This window comes from Pollicipes pollicipes, unplaced genomic scaffold (assembly GCF_011947565.3).
Source record: "Pollicipes pollicipes isolate AB1234 unplaced genomic scaffold, Ppol_2.1 Scaffold_6052;HRSCAF=7182_pilon_pilon_pilon, whole genome shotgun sequence".
Taxonomy (NCBI): domain Eukaryota; kingdom Metazoa; phylum Arthropoda; class Thecostraca; order Pollicipedomorpha; family Pollicipedidae; genus Pollicipes; species Pollicipes pollicipes.
Window position 1 is genome coordinate 20,448,752 of NW_023596805.1, and position 12,531 is coordinate 20,461,282.

The following is a 12,531-nucleotide window of genomic DNA, read 5'->3' on the forward strand; positions in this document are numbered from 1 at the left end:
CCACAGACGGGAGACCGGGGAGACACGCAGGCCGGCTCGGGCGTGGCAGCGCCGCGGTCGGGAGGCCACGACCACAGGCGACAATGAGGCGGCGCAGGTCCCAGTTGATCACGCGCAACCCCGCTGCTAGTGGTCGCGCAACCCCGCTGCCACGGCACCCAATGAAGAACAGGACGTCGGCGGCGCACAGGTCGAATAGCGCGACGCCGGTAACTCCAAACTAACCGTCGTGTTGCCAAGCGACCACCTCGCGCGGATACAAACTGGTGTATGGCATGATGTCGGGCGAGGAAGCGATGGCCGACAGGTCACGTGTGCCTGTCTGGCCCGCGCCGGTAGCTCACGTGTAGTTGGTGTATGGCATAATGTCGGGCGAGTAGCTGCTGGCAAGCCGGAACGGGTGGGTGAACTCGCCGCTGCGCTCGTTGGACACGGACAGCTTCTTCAGGCATGTTCTGTAGCCGAGCTCCTTGAAGTCCGGGTGGTTGGCAGGTATGCGGCCGTTCACCAGGAACTCAACCACGCCTGCAGCGGTCGACGTCACGTCACGTCACGTCACGTCACGTCAGACCAAGGCAGCGTCACATCACGTCAAGCCACGACACAAACACGACAGAAAGTCCGCCCCGCCACCCGCTCCGACGCCCGGCCGGCGGCCGTACCGGAGCCGGGCGTACCGCCCCCTCCCCGCCCCCCCCCCCCCCCCCCTCCGGGTCCGACGTCCGGCCGGCGGCTGTACCGAAGCCGGACGTATGGCCCCTCTCCACCTCCCTCCAGCCAGCGCCCGGCCGGCGGCAGTACCGGAGCCGGCCGTACCGCCTCCTCTCCGCCCCCCTCTGGCCGGCGCCCGTACCGGAGCCGGCCGTACCGCCCCCTCTCCGCCCCGGCGCCCGGCCGGCGGACGTACCGGAGTCGGGCAGCGAGTTGAGGTCGCCGCAGAGCAGCAGCTGGATGTTGTTGGAGGCCGAGCGGTGGCCGCCGCCGGGCCGGAAGCTGGCCACCTCGCGGCCGGCCTGCTCCATGATCTGCCGGATCTGGCGACGCACATCGGGCCGGCGAGCGTCAGCCGGCGCCGCCACCCACGTCACATGGCACACGGCACACGGCGCAGGTCAGTGACGACGCTCACCCCAGCGGCCGTGTCAACGGGTGACACCGCAGCTCCAACCCGGGGCAGCCGCGCGCATGCGAGACTGTCTTGAATTGATACGATTGCCTGTGCTGGCTGCTCTTGGGAGTCCAGACAAAGCGAGAACAATGTGCTCGAGTCGCTTTCCGTTAAGCTGTCGCGAATGGACTTGCGTACACCGCGCATAAAGGGATCCGGGGCCGCCTCAGCATGCGGCATGGGCCCCGTGTTCGCGGCGCGATCATCGACCTTCTGCATCTGCATGCTATGTAGCCTGAAGACAACCTCCCAGATATCTAAAGCACTCACTGCACACACGCGCACCTCCCGACGGCCCCACTTCGGGAGCACTTCAGTCTGGGACCTCCCCCCACACAGAGGCCGAGTAACCCAGCCACGCCACACGGAACCACCAGCGCGCCTGATCCGGGCAGCGGGTCGTCAGCGCCGCCGCACAGCCTGAGGCGTCGCCTCCCGGCCGTGACCCCCACCCCTCCCCCCCAGACGCGGGACAACGGCGGCTCACGACCCACCTCGCTCATAAGCATCATGGTCTGGATGAGCTTGACGTCGCAGAACTCCGGGTCCCAGTGGATGTGGGCCGTGCAGACCATGAGCCGCTGCATCTGCTGGCCGGGCTCGGCCGGCGCCCCGCTCTCCCAGGCCGCCTCGCGCGTCTCCAGCATGGCCGCCAGGCCGATGTTGTCCTGCGGCCACGGCACCCGGGCCCGTCAGTGGGGTCCGGCCGGCCCGCGTGTCAGTGGCGGTCGGAGCGGTCCCGGACGGCCGAAAACCGCGCACTTCACATATGTTAACGCACAGACATCGACAAGCATGCAGCCATTACTCGCCACGGTTCGCCCATAAACGAACCGCGGGTACTAAGTGCAAATCCGATCTCCGAGGGCAATCATGGCACATCATTGCCACATTAACCCACTATTATCATAACAGCACGTTATTCGCCGGGAAGCGGTACCAAGCTCGGGGCCGCCCTCCGCCCACCCTTCTCACCTTGGTCATCACTCGGTTGAGCATGTCGTCCGAGCCCTCGGCGTTGGCCATGGCCAGCTGGTTGAACTCGATGAGGTACTCCTTCACCAGGCTGAACCTGCGCACACAGACGTCCGGCCGCGCTCAGCCCGATGTGGCGCGTGCTGGACGGCGGCTCGACTGAGCCGGGCACAGACTGACCCACACACAGGGCACCACACCACACAGACCCACACAAGGCACAGACGGCCGGCCGCGCTCAGCCCGATGTCGCGCGTGCTGGACGGCGGCTCGACTGAGCCGGGCACAGACTGACCCACACACAGGGCACCACACCACACAGACCCACACAAGGCACAGACGGCCGGCCGCGCTCAGCCCGATGTCGCGCGTGCTGGACGGCGGCTCGACTCGGCCGGGCACAGACTGACCCACACACAGGGCACCACACCACACAGACCCACACAAGGCACAGACGGCCGGCCGCGCTCGGCCCGACGCCTCGCGTGCTGGACGGCGGCTCGACTGAGCCGGGCACAGACTGACCCACACACAGGGCACCACACCACACAGACCCACACAAGGCACGGACGGCCGGCCGCGCTGACGCCCCGCACTCCGTCAGCTCCGACACACCGGCCGCGCCGCGAGCACGCCACCGGCGGCCGCCAGCGGACTCTGACGTCACTGACAAACCCGGCGAGCCTCCCGGACTCCCGGCCATAAACCAGCCACCGACCCGGGGATCTCCCAGCCTCTGATCCCAGAGCCTGTCCCTGTCTCCCCGGGTCACATATCAGGGACTCGCTGTCTCCCAACACAGACACCCTGTGGCGTTCGCGGTCGTCGCCTTGGTCACAGTCCTTCATTCAGTTCATCCATGCAATGCCTACGTATAAACCAGTCAAGAGCACACGCAATCAATGTACTTTATTAAAACGCAACTCAGCTTAGTGCAATAAAAACCATGTCGAGCCTACGTCGAGCCTCTGTTATTCTCCCACGATGCGAGGTCCCTAGTCGCTCACCCCGCGACTTTCTCCGCCCTCCAGCCGGCGAACTCTATCCCTTCCTGAGTTCCCCAGTGGACCCCCAGACCACGGCTCGCGGCCGCCTCCGCCCCGCCCCTCGGCCGTCTGTCAGACTACCGCCGGCGTCACCTGCCCGCTGCCGCCGACACACTCCAATTCGCAGCCCCGTTGCCAGCGAGACGGCGGCGCCGGGCGTGACGCCTGTGACCGTCACGCCGTCACGCGCCACGTGCCCAGCCGCCGCCGAGTATCCGCTGCCGGGCCTGTCCGCGCTCCGCCGAGCGCGCCGCGGGCGTGCTCAGATACGGTCTCTGACAAGCCCCGACACACACACACTGCTAACGGCGTCCGTCGCCAGCCAAGCCGAAACACCGGCCGCGCCGGCGCGCCGCACTCACGGCACAGCGGCAGCGCGCCGAACTCTTACTTTTCCGTTCGCCAGAAGATGGCGCATCCGTCGACGTATTTCCGCTCGCTCTCCGCCATGGTCTTGGCCCGCGACTTGGGCGAGAAGATGCCTTCGTACTTGTCTCGCTGCAGCATCGGCAGGAAGAAATTGTAGAACTGGTCCGTCTGCACCTCCTGCGGACAAACCCCGCGCGACCGTCAAACCTCGGACGTCAGCCACCGGGCGAGCACGCCGCGCATGACACGCAGCAGATGATCACACGCACACGCGAGAGAGCCGAGCGCACGAGAGAAGCGGCCAGACGGGCACAGCTGACAAGCGGCAGTCGACGAGCACAGCAACGACACGCTAACAAAATGGAACGAGCCGGCTCCGACCGCTGCAGAGGCGTGTTGCGGAAGCAGACGGGCCGCGGGCGCAGAGCGGGCCGGAAAACCGCACAGAGCCATGATGCCAGAGATCGGAGAGAGCACAAGAGAGACGTTGAGAGGTGAAGAGACATCAGATACAGGAAGCGCCAAAGGGTCGGTCGAGGAAGGGAGACAGAGAGCGCGCGCGTGCAGAGGGGACGAGAGAAAGTGGGAGACAATGCCGGCCGGAGAAAGGTGTGACACGGGAGAAACGCTCCCGTGCCCGGGCGGGCCGGCGGCGGCGGCGGCGTCGGCGGACGCCAGAGAGCCGCCACTCGTCATCAGCTGCATTGTGAAGCGCACAAAGCCGCCTGTCGTGCATCCGTCGCCGGCACCACTTATTGTTTAAGCGCGATCGCGCGCGGGTCCAGCTGACCCGGGTGTGCGCGCTCTCTCAACATCTGGGGGTACCGGGTCACTGGGGCGCCGGCTGGCGTCGGGTCGGCCGCTCGGCCGACGGTCGGTGGCGCCGATCGCGGTGGGGACGGCCGGCTGGAGGCGCGCCAGACCGTACGGGGTGCGGCACCACCCCACGCGTTACGGCACCACCACACGTGGTGCGGCACCGCCGCACGTGGTGCGGCATCACCACACGCGCCGCGTCACACAGCGCGCCAATCGCAGCACAGGCGGCCGTGTACGCAGCGTCCCGCGTTCAGTCAGATTTCCCTGCATGCTGCCTATAACTGCGGAGCGAGGCTCGGCCCAGCGGCCGGCCTGCACACGGTTGGCGACTGACGTCAGCCACAAACAGCAGCCATGCGCTCGCGGGGTTATAGGCAGCAGCGCATAAATGACGTCAGCATGCCCACGCGCCAGGTGTTTGGAACTGGTTTCGACTCGTGCCGAGGCCAGCCCGGGGCGGGCGGCGCCGTGACACGCGCGTCTCGAGCAGGGCCGCTGGCAGGGGGCCGGCGAGACGGATGCCGCCGCGCCGGCGTACCGGCCCCGCCAGCCGCCCTCTCGCCAGAGGCGGGCCACCGACGGGGACCTCTCAGCGCCTGCCGGGTCAGTGTGGCCGACGACACGCTTGGGCGGCGGCCTGGCGGCGCCACTGCCCGGTCGCCGGGCTGCCGCCTGCCCACACGCATGCCGTCAGTGGGAGCGGTCCTGGACGACCGCTGCGCACCGCGTCAGAAGACCCCGCCGCTGGGTGAGGGTCACCTCGCAGGGGCCGACGTACGGAGACCGCGCGGGCAGCCGCTGCCAGCGGCCGTTGCCCGGACCCGCCGCCCACGACGCCTGCGACAGAGCGCCGGCGTGCCATGCAGGGATGGCCACCACGCCATAGAGAGAGAGAGAGAGAGAGAGAGAGAGGGCTATCACACGCACCTGCAGCGTGATGATGTCGGCGGAGTAGTTGCGTATCTCCTGCATGATGTTCTTCTTCCGGTACTCCCACTCCAGCGCCCAGTTGGGGCAGTAACTGCGGCGGCGGGACAATAGTCAGCTGACTGCACGGCCCACGGACGGGGCACACGGCACACCGACCCTCCGAGCACGCTGACACATCGGCACACCGACCGCCGGAGCACACCCCGGCTGACACATCGGCACACCGACCGTCACAAGCTGTCAGGTGACCACAAATGACACGCCGCTGGTAGTCAACGGCACAGTGGACATACCACTGATTACCCGTGACAGGCTGACACAGCCTGCTGATGGCATGACGTTGGACGGTCGCGGTAACGCACATCGAACACACGGCAGCAGCGATAGCCTGACATGATGACAGTCGCAGCAGCGCACTGACACCAGGCTGTAACATTTACGGGCGGAGGCGTTGGCTGTCGTGGCAACCCATTAGTTGGATGAATAAAAATATGTCATACTGGACGATACACGGAACACGCTGGCCAACATCATGACCGACATCAGTGACACAGCCGACATCATGACGCGGCCGACATCGTGACATGACCGACATTGTGACACGGCCGACATCATGAAACGGCCGACATCGTGACATGACCGACATCGTGACATGACCGACATCATGACACGGCCGACATCATGACACGGCCGACATCGTGACATGACCGACATCGTAACATGACCGACATCGTGACATAACAGACATCGTGACATGACCGACATCGTGACATGACCGACATCGTGTCACGGCCGACATCATGACACGGCCGACATCGTGACATGACCGACATCGTGACATGACCGACATCGTGTCACGGCCGACATCGTGTCACGGCCGACATCGTGACGTGACATCTTGACATGACCGACATCGTGTGATACGGCCGACATCGTGACACGACCGACATCGTGACATGACTGAAATCGTGGCTCACCGACTGGCCTCGGCTAACTGGCCAGGTGACATAGCACCGGCACAGTCAATTAGAGGCCGACACGACGGCTGGCACAGCGCAACACCGCTTCACGGACGATGACGGACAAAATGGGACACTGACGGGATACACACCTGCAGTGCTGGGTACCGCTGGGCGCACGCCGACACAGACCGCTGTGTAGCGTGGGTGTGGGTGTGTTCGGGGGAGGGGGACGCAGGCGCGGGCCCCTGCCACACCGGCTGGCCACTGGGGGACCACACAGAGCGCGCCGCTGCTGTCTGGCCGGGGCCAGCTTCTTTACAACTGCGGCAAGCGTCTCTGCCCCCCTGCTGCCGTCGTTTGCGCCGGGACGAATATCTGATCCCACACCGCTTCCCGTTGCCTCTTCCTTCTGCCTCTCTTCCCACTCTCTGTCTCTCTGCCTCTCTTCCCACTCTGGCACCACCGTCACACGCCCTGTTCATCCGCATCTTCACACCAGACGCAGTCCCTGACCAGTCCAGCAGCCCACAGAAGTCCCCGTCCTGGGCCGCCATGACCCGGCCGTGAAGCGACGCCCAGTAGCAGAGCCTGCCCCACCCCAGGTTATCCCGTACACACGGACCACACGGCCCTGGGCCCGTCACCACGCCGCTGCTCCGTGCCGCGCCGTGCTCGGCGCCGCCCGCGCCCGGCCTCTGCGCCGCACTCACCCGTACATCTGGCGCGTGGCATACTTCTCGCACAGCACGTTGTAGCACATGACGGTGAAGATGCAGGTACTGTGGGTGCTGGAGGGCCGACCGAGCGGCAGCCACGGCCGCTGCGGCGGCTGCGACACGTTCACTGCAACAGACGGGCCGTCGTCGGAACGACATCCTGCACACCGGCGCACGCGCACACGCATCCGGCACACGCACACACACACACACACGTGCCCATCACCGCTTATACAAGCTGACACAGGCAGTGCCGCTGGACGAGGGGTAATCAACGTCTACGACGGGCTAACAAGTACTGAGGCAGGATGACAGCGAATAACATGGGTTAACGCAGGCTGGCACGAGTGGCCACAACCGGCAGGTGAAGTCCAGTCTTGGCAAGCAGTGAACCCATACTGAGGAACTGGACCCGCCCCGGCGGACGGCACGGGCCGCCACAGGCGACAGGCACGGCACGGACAGATTGGCACCGACGGTCACAGCGCACGGCGCGGTCTACTTTGCGGACAAAGCCTGGCACGGAGTCCGATGTTGCAGGTTTTTGTAAACAAAAGAGGCCCACGTTCTCAGCCCTACTCTGAAAACCGGAGACACACTGGGAACTGACGTGGAGCCGTGAGAACACTGCATTGATTGCGTTCTACGGTAACAATCCGTGATCCCTGCGTAACCGCACGGGAACAAAGAGTTTTTTTTAGCATAGGCAGCCCAACAGCGCAAGGTTCTATCTGAATGCGCTGCCCACAATGGCGACCGCACGGAGACGGCGAATGACCGCCGTGAATAGCTCATGCCTTTCATGGACAGAAAACCGCGCGGCACGCCAGCCATGGACGATTTTGTGGCGAGGCCAAAGCCCGCGTCGTCACCGGGTCCAGTTCTCAGATTAGGAGACCAAATGATATTTGCCGGGATGGAAAGCGTGTCGTATGCCACATCAGGCCAAATGTTACGGACGTATCACAAAGGGCCGACAACAAAGCCGGGCGCGTCGACCATATCAAAGAGAGCGAGAGAGAGTCTTTCCTTCTGAAAACAGGGTCTTTTAAGTAAACAATGAATCGTCACCACTCCACACTGATAGATCGTCTTCAATGACAGCTCAATCGTCCAGCAGGCCTCAGCTTTCTCGTTATGACAACAGAACAGTCCAGTCAGAAATAGTTGGTTGGCTTCATATACGGTCCGTTATCACAACAGAACACTCCAGTCAGAAATAGTTGGCTTGCTTCATGTGCAGTAACATCAATGGCCTTGTCTTTTTCATTTCATGGCGCAGTTCTTCGCTCCAGACACGTTCAGCGTACTACAACCAAGACCACACTGTAGTGCACACTCGATCGCTGCACAGCGCCTACAGGCCAAAACGCGACAAAGTCCGGTCAAACGCTAACAGTGGGCAATCGGCGCTTCTCCGGGGCGGAGGCGCCCAGCGCCGGCGCGCGTGCCCAATCAGCTGACCGTGACGCGCGCGGCCAGCTGACTCGTGTAAACAAAGGAACGGTAACTGGGTCAGCGGCGCGTGCGTGCGGCGGCGCTGGCGCCGGCCGCGTGGGAGCCGGCGCCACCGGCCGCAAACACAGCGGCGCTAACAACGGTGCGGCCGGAGCCGGCGGCGCCCGCTCCGGCCACTACTGGACGCCCGGAGACACTACGGAAGCGGCGCACCAGCCCAGGCCCTCAGCGCTCTAGTCACTGGCTCTGCCGCTGCATTGACAGCAAAAGTGCACACCCAAGCTGGTGGGTTTGAAATGATGGCAAACCTGGACAATATTTCCACACACAACTGATTCACAAAGAACACGCGTAGAAGTACGCAGTCACCTATGACGACAACGGAAAAAGCAAAGAAAGAGGGAGTGTAAAAAACGTCTGCGTGTAGCAGTCAAAAAATCAAGGGAAGATGATATGACAGAGAGAGGGAGAGGGAGCGCGAGAGAGAGAGAGAGAGAGAGAGAGAGAGAGAGAGAGAGAGAGAGAGAGAGAGAGAGAGAGAGAGAGAGAGAGAGAGAGAAGAGAGAGAGAGAGAGAGAGAGAGAGAGAGGAGAGAGGAGAGAGAGAGAGAGAGAGAGAGAGAGAGAGAGAGAGAGAGAGAGAGAGAGAGAGAGAGAGAGAGAGAGAGAGAGAGAGAGAGAGAGAGAGAGAGAGAGAGAGAGAGAGAGAGAGAGAGAGAGAGAGAGAGAGAGAGAGAGAGAGAGAGAGAGAGAGAGAGAGAGAGAGAGAGAGAGAGAGAGAGAGAGAGAGAGAGAGAGAGAGAGAGAGAGAGAGAGAGAGAGAGAGAGAGAGAGAGAGAGAGAGAGAGAGAGAGAGAGAGAGAGAGAGAGAGAGAGAGAGAGAGAGAGAGAGAGAGAGAGAGAGAGAGAGAGAGAGAGAGAGAGAGAGAGAGAGAGAGAGAGAGAGAGAGAGAGAGAGAGAGAGAGAGAGAGAGAGAGAGAGAGAGAGAGAGAGAGAGAGAGAGATCGTGTGACAAGGCCAGCCCGCGCTGCCATCAGTTCCTGGAGCGCGCCCGACTTTCTGTTGGGCGCGTGCTGCTCTTCCGGTTCAGGCCGTCACCCCGCCGGCGCAGCTGATCACCACGGCCCCTCTTCCCCTCCCTCTCCGGGTGGGGGGCGCTCAGTCGGTTGGTGGAAGGGTCAGTCGCAAAAACCGGGCCGGCATAGGGCGTCGACACCACGTCCACGCCACATAGCTTGGATAACAGCTTTCGAGGTACAACGGAAACGTCTGACTGACTGGGGAGGCAGCGCCAGAACAAGTAGGTCGTCTCGAGAGGTGGTCTGTGCCAGTGGCATCAGCCAACTGAACCGTTACCGCACTCGCTTGCCACGTGGAGATTTCACTGCCTTTTCCACTGAAATAAGCGGCTATTATAAGCCCGAGATTTGCAAAATCGGATGGTCTCCGAATAATCCGCACCGCGGTAACTATACTGTTTCAACAGTCAATTTCAGCCCGGACCGACGCGGCTTGAGCGGTGCTCGGCGGCAGCCTAGACAGACCTAGCGACGCAGAGCATCGGCGGTGACCAGTACCGAACGCCGGCACCGCCCACCCCGCAGACACCTGACCTGACAGCGACGCACGGCAGAGACGCGCAGCTGCCAGCTGCCTCCTGCCAGCACTCAAGGCCACCATGGACGCCCAACAAGTCAGCCAAACTCCCTACAGAATGCACCCCCAACCCACCCAAAATCATCTGTGAATCCCTGCACTGTGCAAAGTGAGCCGGGGAAGAAATTCTAAAATTACCGAACTTTAGTGTCAACACGCCCAGATACTTGTATCACAGCGCCTACTAGCACAGTCTGAACGCGGCTCTGTCATGAACCGACGAATGCGTTAGTGCGTCGCTGGGCCTGCAGTATAGTTGGCCAACAGCAATCATGTGGTTATAGCATGACCTGATCAGACTTGATCGTGTCTCACCATCAGACCCCACTCAGACCCTCCTCAGACCCCACTCAGACCCCTCAGACCTTCCTCAGACCCCGCTCAGACCCCACTCGGACCCTCCCCGTCTCGGACCCTCCCCAATCCCACTCAACCCTCCCCATATCCCAACTCAGACCCCACTCAGACCCTCCTCAGACCCTGCTCAGACCCCACTCAGACCCTTCTCAGACCCCACTCAGACCCTGCTCAGACCCTTTTCAGACCCTGCTCAGACCCCGCGGCCTGAGTGCGACAACACTCCATGACGCACTCCTATCATATAATGTCCCGAATCTGTCACTTCATTCATACTCTGCTCACAGCTCTCTCGCTGACCTTTCCCTGGAAGGTCGATAGACGTGGCTGGTGGTGGTGGTATTCGGAATTTAGGGGCACGTCCATGCAGCGGTCATTTAGACCCACTTTTTTGTCAAACGGCCTTCATTTGTCCGACACATGCGTAAACAGCGGGCTGAGCGCTCTAAGACATCAAACCTGAATTAGATACGTCAAAATTGGTGTCCTACGCGGTCATGGAGCATTGAGTAGGCGAGTAGATTATCATAAAAGCCACATGTGCTCCAATGAATCAGAAGCAATCCTCGCGTCAAAGATCGGTTCGTCCCCTGTGAAGAAGCGCAGAGACAGTCACCGCCGTGAGCAGGGGCTCAAACGACGCCGACGTCCAGCTCCCCAGTGACGACACTGCACACACGCTGGGCTGTGGCTGTGTGTGTACCCTGCCTCTGCCCAGACGGAGCTGGGGCCTGCCGCCTAGCACGGCGGCTCGTGCGCCGCCCAGCCGCTGTCGGTCCCAACAGCAGCCAGCAGTCATCGGGGACAGACAGCGGCAGTGTCACCCCTCCCCTTCCCACACATCGCGTGCCAACCGCCATGTCGCGATGCTGAAAAGCATCGCCGCCCGTTTCCAGCCGTCCCCAAACTGCTGTAAAGGCCACCAGGTGGCCGTTCCGACACAACCCTTCACGAGGCGCGAGACATTGTAGTGGTCACATGCGACTAAAGGTCACGGCGCCAGGTGGGCAGCCAGCACCGCCAGACGGACACGGTGGCGTTCCAGGTGACCCGGGCGGTGTCCATGTGATCCGGGCGGTGTCACTCTGACCCGGGCGGTGTCACTCTGACCCGGGCGGTGTCACTCTGACCCGGGCGGTGTCCATGTGACCCGGGCGGTGTCACTCTGAGCCGGCGGTGCCCAGTGAACGGGCACGCTCACCGTCGGATCATACGCAGGAAGGGCCTCCGGCCGGCCTCTTGCGCAGTTACGCGCGTGCTGTTACGCCAAACCCCCGCGACCGATCGGCTGGCGGCGGCTGGCAGAGGCTGGCGGCGCTGGCACTATTAGCTGACGCACCGGCGCCAATGGCTTCGTCGGCTGTTTGACTGCTTTGGAGCTTCCGTGTCGGCCGACACATCAAGAGCAGAATGGTTTAAATTTCATGAGCTACAAATCACTGTCCGGAAGCCAAAAAAGCACAACATATTCAGCAGCACTGACTTAACGAGAAACTAAAGAACCTCAAATCAAGCACAGGAAATGACGAGCACTAATGAAACATTCCAGTCCCGGATACCATCTCGCCGTGCACAATACTTGTCCCGGGTCCCATGCCACTAGCCAGACCCACAGGCGCCACAAACGAATACCAAAGCGGCGGAAGTGGCATCCGTCGATACCACTTGGTCCGTTCGGATCTCGCTTGGCTCCGCGCCCCGGGCAACTGTCATTTCCAGCAGCGCCGCTTCCGCCGCCTTCGAACAGCGGCCGCGCGGAGCCAGCGAGCCGCTAGCGGTCCCCAGCCGGCCGGAGCGCCGACAGAGACAGAGACAGAGACAGCGCCGTCTGCCAGCGGGGCTGACGGTCGTCACCGGCCGACCATCGCGCCGTGACAGCGCCGCACCACCAGCGCCGCACGCCGCGCTGCTGCAGTAGACCCGACCGGCCCGACAGCTTTCTACACTCGGCAGCGCTGTGTTATTGGCCAGCAGCCGCGGAGCGTCCGTGCAGGGTCGAGTCAGCACACGGAGCAGCCGTCCCGGGGTGAGGCCAGCCCACGGAGCGGCCGCTCCGGCTCAGGACCCGGTCAGTC

At 62.7% G+C, this 12,531-nt stretch overlaps 1 protein-coding gene across 1 annotated transcript in view; it reads right to left on the bottom strand.

Moving 5' to 3' along the window:
- Positions 1-12,531, bottom strand: part of LOC119104466 (CCR4-NOT transcription complex subunit 6-like) — a 39,670-nt gene that overhangs the window by 2,125 nt on the left and 25,014 nt on the right. Inside the window, exons 2-8 of the mRNA XM_037228182.1 lie at positions 6,980-7,112; positions 5,305-5,398; positions 3,581-3,735; positions 2,144-2,240; positions 1,663-1,836; positions 908-1,034; positions 345-525 (exon numbers count right to left, since the gene is read on the bottom strand). Coding sequence (XP_037084077.1) covers positions 345-525; positions 908-1,034; positions 1,663-1,836; positions 2,144-2,240; positions 3,581-3,735; positions 5,305-5,398; positions 6,980-7,112 — 961 coding nt within the window. The remainder of the gene's footprint in view (positions 1-344; positions 526-907; positions 1,035-1,662; positions 1,837-2,143; positions 2,241-3,580; positions 3,736-5,304; positions 5,399-6,979; positions 7,113-12,531) is intronic.